Source organism: Dinoponera quadriceps, unplaced genomic scaffold (genome assembly GCF_001313825.1).
Source record: "Dinoponera quadriceps isolate SergipeBrazil2010 unplaced genomic scaffold, ASM131382v1 scaffold6118, whole genome shotgun sequence".
Taxonomy (NCBI): Eukaryota; Metazoa; Arthropoda; class Insecta; order Hymenoptera; family Formicidae; genus Dinoponera; species Dinoponera quadriceps.
In genome coordinates this window covers 1,035,438-1,047,865 of record NW_014562572.1, presented here as the reverse complement: position 1 = coordinate 1,047,865, position 12,428 = coordinate 1,035,438, and the positions used below count along the sequence as shown (strand labels likewise).

At 46.4% G+C, this 12,428-nt stretch overlaps 1 protein-coding gene and 1 non-coding gene across 4 annotated transcripts in view; both read left to right on the top strand.

Moving 5' to 3' along the window:
* Positions 1 to 12,428, top strand: part of LOC106751133 — a 92,968-nt gene that overhangs the window by 46,408 nt on the left and 34,132 nt on the right. For 2 of the 3 annotated variants that reach the window (XM_014631935.1, XM_014631934.1), the window contains 2 exons: positions 6,168 to 6,301; positions 7,107 to 7,200. In XM_014631935.1, coding sequence (XP_014487421.1) covers positions 6,222 to 6,301; positions 7,107 to 7,200 — 174 coding nt within the window. In that variant the 5' untranslated portion in view covers positions 6,168 to 6,221. Of the gene's footprint in view, positions 1 to 3,637; positions 3,666 to 6,167; positions 6,302 to 7,106; positions 7,201 to 12,428 lie in introns of those variants that run through there. The other variant, XM_014631936.1, reaches the window with a different exon arrangement.
* Positions 5,485 to 5,557, top strand: Trnav-uac. Its single transcript has one exon. It is a non-coding gene; the product is annotated as a tRNA-Val (tRNA).

The window sequence follows — 12,428 nt, the reverse complement described above, 5'->3', positions numbered from 1 at the left end:
CCCCAGAGCTCTCACACGCGAACCTTATCATCGAGAAAATCATATTTGATATTTGTAACTATACCGTCGTCATGGTGAAAGAATTGTAATCGAGATAACTAGTTTTATGTGTTACGTTTTACTACAGTGTCAGCAGGGGAGAGTGGAAGTCTCGAAGCCGGGATTTCTCGTATTTGACGAGATTGTACTTCTTTTTTTTCTTTTTTTTTTTTTTTAGAAAAAACGAACGAATCGATAGGAAACGTTTTATCTCATCGAAGAGTCAAAGAAAGAACGAAACAATTCGGCGTAAAATTCAAATAATAATCGAGAGACACGATCGCGTTATATCGAGACGAAAATGACGTTTATTCGTTCAGTTCATATTCATGAAACGTCATTTTGCATTCTTGCATTCGTGCGATTTGTGTTTCGCATGAGAGTTATATCGCGCGCGTTATGCTTGCGCAATATTGAGGAGCGCGATGTCGTCTCTCTAAGCTTCGCGTATTTCTTCGCGATAATATTCGTGCTGCTGTGCAGCGAAGTAAACTCGCTTATATATGATTCCAGATAGATAAATGGGAAGCTCAAGAGCTATTTGCAAAGGTAATGCCTACTTATGCGCGCATACTTCGTTTCGGTTACAGTGGCCCCCTGAAGGAAGTTATTGAGCGGGCGCGGTTACAAAACCATATTAAATCGCGCCTCGTGTTGGCCGCATGTCGCGAGTTAAAATTCTTGAGATGTTGTACTTTCAGAAATTCTTCGTCTCCACGGCGAAGCTCTCGCCGCGAAGTCGACACGGCTGAATATGTATGCGCGTGTAACGCGACGGTCCTCGGAGGAATCTCGCGTTGGAATTTACATACAACCGCGTGCATTTATCACCGTGGACGCATCTTTCAGGAGATTAATCTCGGTCGTCTTGAAGAATAGAGAAGTACGCTAACCGCTACTAAATTTAATCCTTTAACATATGAGATACGTGTACATCTGTAATCGTTACGCTCGGAAAGCTTCCCCTCTTCGTGTTTCTCGTTTGCGCGACCTTCTTAAATCACAAGGCGGACGGGGAAAAAATCTAGTAGAAAAAGCTCGAGAGAAAGAAGTGGGTGAAATATTTTTTTAAATAAAATTACGACGGTTTCATCACGACATTCCCCGCGTAGTGGTTGTCGCGAGTAATATCGCGTCCTCACCTTGTGAATTCTTCCGCTCTTCTCCGGATTTTGTTGCAAGAGATTTCTCACGAAAATTTGAGCGAGGGAAAATTTCACGAAAAATCGAGTTCAGCAGAAAATATGAGCCGACGCGCGGGCAGTCTGAAAGCCGGCGGCACAGAGTTGCGCGCCGCGACACGCAGCTGATAGGAAACGAAACGAAGAGAAATGCAGTAAAGCCGATTTTTGAAATTCTGTTTGAGGATAACTTGTTATTTAGATGCATCGGTCATTACAGAAAAAAACTTATCCGGCCAAAGAGAGAGAGAGAGAGAGAGAGAAATCAAGTCGATATCTTTCGAATATATGATTTCCAAAAAATATTCATCGCAGTCGAGATCCGTGGCGTCTCAAATCCCGAGAGATATGCATCGTCTGACGAAGTTTCGGCTTGGCGGCGCACCTGGCATACAGCTGCGGTCGCCAGGACTCGATACAATTCACCCTCCTCGAGCACCCTTCACAACGTATCGCTGGCTGTGACGCATGTTTACGCTCGTATGACGACATAAATACTCCGCCCGTATCAGTCTATTGCGTGCGAGTCCAACCGCTGACGCACGTGCTGGGCTATTGTTCCCGCCACACTCGTAATCAGCTACTGCAGCGTGTTTTTATCGAAATTGCAATTTCATAGGAATTAGCGCGACTAACGCGCCGGAATGAGGAGCAACACGCGCGAACGTCGGATAATTACCAGATACAAACGAGTAACGGGAAAATCCGATGATCCGAGTTCCCGGAAAGAAAAATCACGGAATCACGGGGAAACAACTCGACGGGCGCGCTCTGTGCCGTCGATCGAAATTTTCACGAGAAATTTTCATTTCCCCGTTCGAGCGGAGCGATCGCAACGCTATTATTTGAAAACAACGCGCGACGGCCTGAAGCACGCGGCCGTTTGATCAAACTTATAAAGCCGTATGTGCTATCGATGTGTAACACACGGCCATTATCGTATTTCTATTGATGTTTCCCCCGGGGGATGCACTCTTGTTATTACGCACGCATGGGTCAAGGTCAACTTGCCGGCGATCGCAATTAGCCTCGCAGTTTCAGAGAAATGCGGAGAGAGAGAGAGAGAGAGAAAAGAGACACATGCGATATCTATATTTGCAAAGGTAATACATACATAACGGTAACACGAGCGCGAGGAAACAGCGGGTAATTCGTGTATAATATATGCGCAGTATGGATAATAAATGAAAACAAATTGTATTACCGCCGTCGAGTAATGAACTTCGTTATATATCGCTCTGCAATTGAGCGAGTCTCGAATCGCGACACTGCGCGTGCACGAACGAGCAACCGGCAAGGACATACTCTATTTCACGGATCGGCCATTATCGAAACCGCGCGCGATTTATTAATCTATTATTACCCTGCATTCCACTGTGACAGCGGTAACGAATTATGTTACGTTACGTCGCACCGCGCCCCTGATGCGTGCGTCATTACGCTATTTTTTCCTTACGAGGTCTCTCTCTCTCTCTCTCTCGCGCACGCGCGCGCGCGCCTCGCGTTACGGAAGATGCACGATGCACCGGGTGGAGTCCGGGTAGAAGCTTGCACGGACTTTACACCGTAAGAGGAATTTTCTCCTGTAATTTTTCGATAATCGCACCTTCTCGAATCTCCCGCAGCGCGGAATCGCTTTGGATTCCCCGTTATCAGTTCTGCGTTTCTCGAAGTCTATCCCTAGTCTAGTAGATGTGATGCATTTCAGCCGGATCTCGTTGAAAGGTATTTCACTGTATATCTGCGTTTTTGCAGTATTTAATGTCTGGAGAGCCTCGCGTCTCTTCTCTTAATGAAAAAGCCGCAGGCTCTATCTGCGACATTTCTAAAGATGCGAATATTTTATTTCAGCATCGGCCATGTGTGTTATGTAATTCTCTCAGAAAATGAATCCCCCTAAATTCATCTCGTTTCGTTTAATTAGATCTCTCACGAAGCTGTCGCTCTTCCATGACTTTCATATCGCATCGTACGACGTGGCTTTCGAGAGAGAGAGAGAGAGACTCGGCGAAATTTCCAACGCAACGTGCAAAATACGATCGACCCTGCGCGCGCACTTTTCAGACGCTCTCACCTCAAACTACGCGGTGCATCTGATTATGCATCGACCGCAACGAGTCTCTCGACCCGCGCTCACGCAATGCGTCGCGTGTTCGCGCGTCTATATATACGAGCGTGCGTGCACACACGAATCGCCGCCGTGGGCGGAGGAATGAACTTTCTCGCGCATAACTTATGCAAATTGGTCGGCCATTGTGCACGGTTGCTTAATACATTTACGAATATCACTCCTTGGTAAGGCCTTGTTCGGTGCGCGGTATCCCCCAGCGCGTTTCCTAATGGGCCGCTGAGAGGGGTTTTCCTTTGCGAGGCACCGAACGCGAAATTGTTTCGCGTTGCGCGCAGCACGTGGCCGCACGTCGATGCCGCTCGTTCCTTCCCATCGTGAGTTCACTGCTGAGCGATGGATACGAAAGATGGATAAACTACTCGTGATCGAACCGGCCGAGTGTTGGCGGAGCGTTAAGCGCGCGACCCGTTCTTTGTTTATCGGAAGGTGGTGTAGTTGAAGGGAGAGCTCGGTGAGAGCGTAATTGCGACGTGAAAAGTGACGATTAGAGAAGTTCGCGTTTCTTCTCCGCGCTATCGTTCTTAGATCGTCCCGAGATCAATTTCGCGGCGTGTTGCGCGATATCGCGAGTTTTCCTATTTTCCCACTTTCGCGAGTGTAATGAGGCCATTAGCGCTCGCTTCGAAGGGGGCTTCGGTTTCTACGGTGCCATCTCCATTACATAAAATATTTTCAACCATTTTGCTATTATATTTCAGAAAAATTCGAACATCTTCGATGCAGAAAGATTCCACGGGTATGAAACGGAGCAAATTTCTTCTATATTGCGACGCGCGCTGCTTCTGATTTCTAGAATTAAATTAGCAGATTCAATTGGAGTTTTTACCTCGAAGATTAAAATGAGGAGGAATTTATTTGATATTTCCGCTACAAAGGATCCCCGATGAGAGCTAATGAAATAAGTGACATTTTCGAGCTGATGTGATTGTCGTCGCTTTTACGATTTCCTACCATGCTCGTTCCGTCGAGGAAACGATGCGTCAGTTTTAATCGCATCTCTCCCGAAGGAATATCTCATTCCGTCGTGCGAAAAAGCTTCATCCACGACGGAGGGGACGATTTATTTTCGCGTAGCATGGTATTGATAACGCCATGCGCCGTGTAAGAGGGCTTTATGAATGATTCATACGACAAAGCTTCGAAACGCGGCGATCTGACGGATCGCGAGAGACGCGGCTGCATCGTAATTGTTTCGCATCCCCGGCTGTTTTCCGCGCCGAGTGTCAGCGCATGAAATTAGTAGCAACAAAAACACCAAAGCTGGCATCGGCATGGAAAAGAAACGTACTCATGTTTCTCGGCATAAAATAGGGGAAGAAATACAGTGATTGGCAAATCGGCGTATTTAAATGCAAAACAGACTGATTACTATCATCGAATATGCAGCTATTGATGGTAAGAGGAAAAAGCGGTCTATCGAAGAGCAATCGGTTAAGCTGCCGTATTGATTAACTCGTTAGATTGCAATCAGAGGCCGCCGATATACTGGCGTGCGTGAACAATGTATTTATCCAATAAATCGTTTAGTAGCGCAACTTAAATATCGAGTTTCTCAGAGTTAAATTATTCACAGGGCAACGTGTAATATTTTACAAAAAAATGCATTTTAGTAAAGAAATTACCGCTTTGCATCCAGGCACATATATTTTAATTCTGCATCTTCAACGGCGTCTTAGGGTCCAAAAGTAAAGTGGTGCGTCGGTGTCTTGGTATTTTTTCTTTATTTTTATCATCTGTCCGTGCGAGACGAGCCAACAAACGCGAATGCGAAAAATGACACAACGATGAGGATCGCGTTACATGGCACTTGGACGCGGCTCAGCGCTGTTGTCCGTCGAGCCGGTCGCGTGGGTAGCACACGCGAGAGACCGCCCTGGCGCCTCTCGTCGTATTCGAAGCGAGCCTCGCATCCGGACGAAGCACGGAGCGGAGCGCGTGCAAATGGAGCGATCGAGGTCGTTAGGTCGAAGATCATTGCGTAGGTCGCGCCGTGAATTCGTCCGTGCGATCGGAGCTCTCTCGAAAGAGCAGTCGAATATCGCGCATTGTGCACTTTGGATCGACGCGTTTTACACGTCGATGACGCGCCGCGTCCGATTCAACACGCTCGGCGAAGGCGATGGTCGTCACGGTGGTTCCGTGGTGTAGCGGTTATCACGTCTGCTTTACACGCAGAAGGTCGCCAGTTCGATCCCGGCCGGAACCATTTCTTTTTTTTGACCTGCCTTTTACTGCCAGAGCCGTGCGCGCGCCAAGGCTATTTTCGTACACGGTGGTCCGGCGATAAACATAAACGGGGTCAAATGTATGTGTTTGACATGAGCTGAGATGATGAAAGAACGCGTAGATCGAGGGAATTTCTCACGCATGTTCAAAGATCGAAATATTCGATTTTTAAAATTGGGTCTTCTCAGTTTTACGATCTTGAAATCTCTTACCGTGTCGTTTTATTCTCGGCCATTTTCACGTGCGCCAAGGATAATTGGCAATTAAGGATTAAATCCCTTGGGGAAATAATATTCACAATAAAGTTATTATTTAAATAAATATAAATATACAAATAAACATTAATTATTACTACATTATTATTATTATCATTGTCATTATTATTCTTATTGTTATCATTATTGTCATTATCAATCTATTAAAATGACTTCCTATTCCAGCCGATTATTCGGCACTTTAACTTCGCGTAGATAAATTTTCCCGCCGACCCGTTCGAATACGTCCATCTTTCATACGGCTAGATCGAGTTCTATAGAGAGAACAGCATCGTGCTGCAGTCGATAGTGACACAACCGTTCTTCCGATTGCAGATGTCAACGTGACGTGGACTGATTGGGAAGAGCTGCGATGCCGTAGTCGTCGCTATGAGCGAGAGCCGGTGCTACGCGGATTCGCCCGTGCTCGTCGAACATCAGCCCTTCAACCGGAATGGGAAGGCGCTCAGGTACGATTATCATAAGTGCCGGCCACATTTACCAGACTTGCACCGCCGATCCGCGACTTTAATCACCCGCGACAGGCCGGCCGCCGATCGCGCGTTGATTTATTGCTCGTAATTGAGGAGTGCAATTCGAGAACGACCGCACACGGTCAGTGGTCATTTCCATTGGCTCGTGTTTCCGCGCTTCGCAGCGACGGCCCGAGGAAGAAGTGAGAAGTCAAAGGGAAAATCGAAGCAGGCGGAAAGAAGGTTCAGATGACGCGTTTACACAACACCAGGTTCCCTCAAGAGGACGTATCCGATTTTTTTGTCGACAACGGCGTCCGGTTAATCACTAGTACCGTCTGCGCACGGAAAGAATTAATATTAATTCATGTTCTCACATATAAGCAAGATTATATAATCCAAATTATATGAAGTTAAATTTCGCTTTTATATAGGACGCCCGAAACTTTTCTGCCAATCGCACGTGTGAAGATAGAACGGGTTAAACTGAGCAGTTCTCTATCATTTTGCAAACAACCGCACAAAATGTCGAGTTATTAATTGTGTTCGGGATAAGCAGCTGCGATCCGCCGGAACCTTTTCGAAGTCGTTAGCACCGCGGCACTGGGGCGGCCGATAGCGATTGTGTCCGATCGGATTATCGATCGAATTATGGCCGCCGGCTAATCAGATTATACCGCGGAATCCCGGCTCGCCTTCGTGTCACGTAAACTGGGCTTAGAGCTATAAGGCACCAGCCGCGTGCGCTCGCTCGCTCGCGCGCTTCTTATCCGCCGGGGACACTAACGAGGGTTGATTTCAGGGGATCCAAGAAGAGCGTGCTGTTCTATACGACCGACTGCGGGGACGAAAAAGAGGATCTGGGTCTCAAGCTTCAGCAGCGATCCGTCTCGCTGGTAAGCCTCACGAATTCCTCCCGTATTAGCGTCACACTCGGGCACGATTGTGCGTGGCCGAGACGCGTGCACACTGTCTTCTCTCGGTATCTCGCGACCGGTACAGCCGACGTGATATGTCCGGACCAATCTCCGGATGGGCCGTGATGAGAATCGAAGAGATCCGAGGAGAAAAGCGCCTCTTCTTCAGAGAGAGATTCGGTCGAAAGTAGACGCGACTCGGACGGGGGCTTTTCGTCAGCGTCGATACGGAATTTCATTTCGTATCTACGAGATGATGGATCCAGCCGCTGCCCTTTCGAAGCGTCGTTACGTTCGAAAGGATATATTTTATTAAATTCCTCTTCAGTCTCTTCGCACGCAGACGAAAGGATTTCGCCAAATTCTCTGATTAATGCTAACAATGTGAAGCGAATTATATTCAGGTATTTTTACGATATTTTTTTTCCCGCTTTCATGCTGTGAATGTAATTTTAATATTAATGCCACGGCAGTGCTCCGTAGTTTACGATGAAGTTCGCTGCGACTCTTTCAGCTTTCTTGCGAACCCGAAGCAGCCGCGGCTTCCATCAAGCCCGGTGCGCTCTTACTGCATTATCCGGTGCCTTCATTATTCAACGGGGACTTAATGGCGCGCTACGTCAAAACAATGCAAAACCGGCGTTGAATAAGAATCCCCGTACAAATTTAACGCGCGGTATGAGATACAAAGGGCTTATTAAGGGCTCACGGCGTTCCATTTTTTTTTTTTTTTTATTTAAAAACGCGATACGCGTGTCAACCCGAGCTGAAAGCCTGTTCCCACTTTAATTCTGTAAATCTCTTCGCACTTGAGGAATCTCGAAATATGTCATGGAAGTCGTTTTGCCCTACTTTTTCATGCTGCAAGTATGAAAACGTGAGTATTTTATCGAACCATCGAACCACCGAGATCGGCTAATGTTTCTATAGGAAAAAATTACTTCTCCGATAACGCCCGAGGTCGAGCAAAATTACGATTTCGCTCGAGGAGGATCAATCCAACTAATGAACTGTAACAAGATGAGTATAACTTAGCAGATAAAATATTGATGCAAATTGATCACCAGGTCGGAGGATACATTATCGTTCGTATTTCCATATCGGATGATCATTTCGGTCGCGCCTTAGCTTCCTTCCACACAAATATTTTATCGCGTATCGGATGCACCGGAAGGTTCCCTGTACCTTCCAATCATCGTAGGTGGAAAATCGCCGGTCGTTACGCCACGTGCCGCCGAGGCATTAGTAATCTTGCATTCGTCGTTATTTCGCAGTTACAATCATACATAGTGAACGGACACAGACATTCGACGAATTATCGCTGATAACACCATTATCTCGTCTTATAATACTCTTCTCTCTCTTTCTCTCTTTCTCTCATACGATGTTTCTTGCTTGTCGTCACTTCAGCTTCGACGACGCAGCGTTGTACGTCGTAATCACGATCGATTGTAAATACGGATGAGAAACGCGCCGTGGTCTTCGTGATGCATTGACTGCCTAATCATTGCAGTCTCGGATTTACGGTATTCTGTCGCAATCTCTTCATATTATCTTTATAACGTTCGCGTAAAAGCGCTGAGCACTCGTAACGCGTTGATGGCGAGGCAAAGTGCAAGAACTGTCGAGCATCAAGGACTAATTGAGAACAGAATCGCGTGCTTCAGTCGATTTAAGCTACTTGGTCCGTGACAATACTGTTAGAAAGGTAATAGTTAATGCAACGCGAAGAAGCTCGACAAATCTGCGTTAAATGTATATAATGTTTATAAATATTTGTGATACACAGCTTTGACACTACAGCAAAAGAAGATCGATCAAACTTGCATAATGTTTAAAAAGTCATCAAAAAAGTCACCGTTTTTCGCACTTTGACGTATAATATTTTCGGCCGGAGCTGCTCGTGTTGGGTATATGTTTGTGAATATGTCATACGCAGTAAAAAAATTCTGTGTGAATAACGGTCCATTGAAATTTTTCTGTAAAGCATAAAAATTTCCGCGAAAACTGTTATAATTTGAAAGAAAAGTTTTCTAGGAAAACGAATTTACGGACTAGCCATTTTAAGATAGATGGAAGAGGATAATGGTCGCGATTGAAAATTTTGCTACCGAGACTTTCAATTTTCGCGTTCAATTCAAGCGTTTAGTCGCGCGTAAAACCTGTTAGCGCGTTCTCCTCGAAACCAATACCCGGAAAGTAGAAAAAACACCAATCTCGGACACGAAAGTTGAGCCTGAAAACTATCGCACGATACGATCCTATCCGTAAACACTCTCTGATTCTAAGAGCAGTCTATAACTTTCCTTTTCGATAGCATCGTGGTCGATAAATTCTCCATTACTCGCTGTATCAGCGGCGGCGGTTGTATCGCACAAACGCTGCGGCGTCGAATCTCCATCATTATCTTCGTCCTTATCTCCCCTATGTGTATTTCACTTATCGATTCGTAAGTACCTCCCCCTCACCTTCCGCGAAATCTCAGAGTCTCGGTTCTTATGTTACCATCTTTCGATTTTGCGACGTTGCACGCCGTTTTAAACGTTTACCGAATCTCCAAGGCGTCGCGACGGCGCGATCATCTCGTCGCGATTGACAGTTCAATTTTCCAACTGTCGCTCAATTTTGCGAATCACCACACCAGCCGGTACACCTGAGCTGAATCCCGCGGCAGGATCGTGAAATCTTCCGCGAGACTAAACGCGGCCTGTTACTTTCCATTTCGATACTATCGCGCGCCGTAAATTCACGATCACCTGCCGTATCAGTCGTTCTGTCGGTCGTAACGTTCGGACGCTTCCACATAGACTCTTCATCATCGTCTTCGTTCCTCGTCATTATCCCTTACGTACTACCCCGCGTTGATTTATGAATACCGGCGGATCGCCGGTGGAAACGACGATATCAACGAACGATGACGGTTCTGCGTGTTTCTCGCCTTCTGCCGAACGGTTGCGTCGAAAACAAACGCATCTGAGATTTCGTAGTCGGCGAGGGAAGATGAATAATGGGAAAAAACACACACACACACAACCAAAATTTGGACAAATTGAATTGTGTTTTTTGTGTGATATAAACATTAAAAAAATATCTTAATTAGTACGATTTTAGCAACTCATTCTTATATTTTCCGATAAATATTGTCCGATAAATTTTATTTGTGAAAGGATGTACTTACTTCTCCCTGTTGCTGCATTTCACACGCGTGGTAATTACATCGCTATGCGCCCTTATAGATTATCTGTTTCTGTAATTGCATACACTCGTATCCATTATCAAGCATCTTTAATCTCGACACGCATTTTGACGTACGATTCCTGATCCTTGCGGATAAAATCGCGGAGTTCGCCGCCGCGTTAGAATTTCACGAGCGAAACATGATATTACGTAACAGCTCCCTAGCATTTCTGTCTATTTCTATAATTAGAAATTATTATCTTGCCGATATAAATCCCGAATTCCGAGGCACGTCTCTCACGTCGTGCAAATAAAACTCGACTGAGTTCGCGGGCAGCGATCGTGCATGGATGTAACGTGATGCTCTACGAGTTTGCACGTTAGGAATTTTTTAGGAATTCCTCTAGGAACTTTGATCTTCAAATTATTATTATATCATAACAGATCTTTGGCACATCCCATGATTCCGTCCTTTCATTTATGCGAGATACACCATTTCGTACGATCTCATTCTACTTTCCTTTTAACAAATTATTAAAATTATTATTATATTATTATTAATAAATCACCGTATGGAATCCGTCGCAGCATTCGAATTGCCGAAGTACAAGTCTCTCTGATAACAGTCCGCGGTGTCGAAAAGTGGGGCAACGAATCGTATCAACGTAGCCGATTGGCATACACGCGATTTCCACGCGAATATATTTTCCCGGATAAATATATCATTGGAAGTACTACTACGTTTTTCCGTGCCGTCCTTTCCGCGTTCTCAGAGATATTCACCTCCGCAATGGCAGACGCACTCACCCGCTGTCGAGCGCTAATCGCGAGGTATCTCGCACGCTTCTCGCATATTGCGGCGTCGATGAGAGCAACAGCGGGCTGCTTCGCTATCGGTGCTCTCTCGCGCCCACCTACCGTCAAGCCTCCGTCGAAAGCGATGGCGCACACGCGGCGCGCTCCTAGTATTTCACGTCTCCCGAAGCCCGTAATAGAGCCGGCGGGTAAAGAGGCCTCCGAGACGATCGGCATCGCGATAAGGATTGGACTCGAGTTCGCGGCCGCCGGATCGCCGCTAATCGCAGCCCGCGAAGTGGCGTATCCAGTATCACCCCGGCAGCATCTCGCCTCTTCCGGGTCTCTCGAGGTTGGAGGAAGAAGTATCCTCGGTGAAACGATTACACCCTCGGCCTCGGCGTTTCCTACCTGACCGCCAACACTTGCGTTACCACCCACGACGATTAACCAGCGCGGCTACCGACAGGTTCCTCCTTTCACGTCGGTCTCGCATCGATCTCTCTCTCTCTCTCTCTCTCTTTTTCTCTATTTATCTCTTTTTTTCTCTCCCTCGATATGCAGATCTAATACTTCTCCCTTCGATTCACGGTCGTCACGCTCGTGACGATTTTCATGAACCTTGCGCGGAATATTAATGAGACACAAAGCCCGGCCGACAAAGGTGCGACTAATAGAACGTCGATTTTTAATTGAACTTTCCCGTCCCCCTCGAAGGGATTGTAAACGCAGCACCCTCTTCTTCTCTCTCGCAGCGTATCCCTACGAGAACGCGAGGATGACCCTTGGGCGAGACCGGTTTTAATCGCTTCGATTAACCACGTTGAGCTGGCGCGGTCGCCGTCCATACGCGGCTTGTTGTTCCATCATGCATTCACGACGGAGCATTCGCCCACGCCGCCAGTGCTTTTGCAGGACTTTCGAATTACTTGCATCCACGCGAAGGAGGAGTACGAGGATGAGGAGTAGAGGATAAAGTTTCCTCACGTCGCACTCGACGCGTACGTTCGCGCAAACTTCGTCTCGCGTAAAAACGAGGAATCTAAGTTGTGTACACTGCGGGAACAATCTTCGATATTTGTCACTAGAGTCGCATAAGTGAAAGAATTGTGGTAAGAAGAGCCGTTTTTCTGGTGAATATTACCGTAATGTCAACTCATGATAACTTTGCAGGCATATTGCATATTGCAATTTTTCGGGATTTTAACCAGAAGGCGTATTGGGGGGGGGGGGGG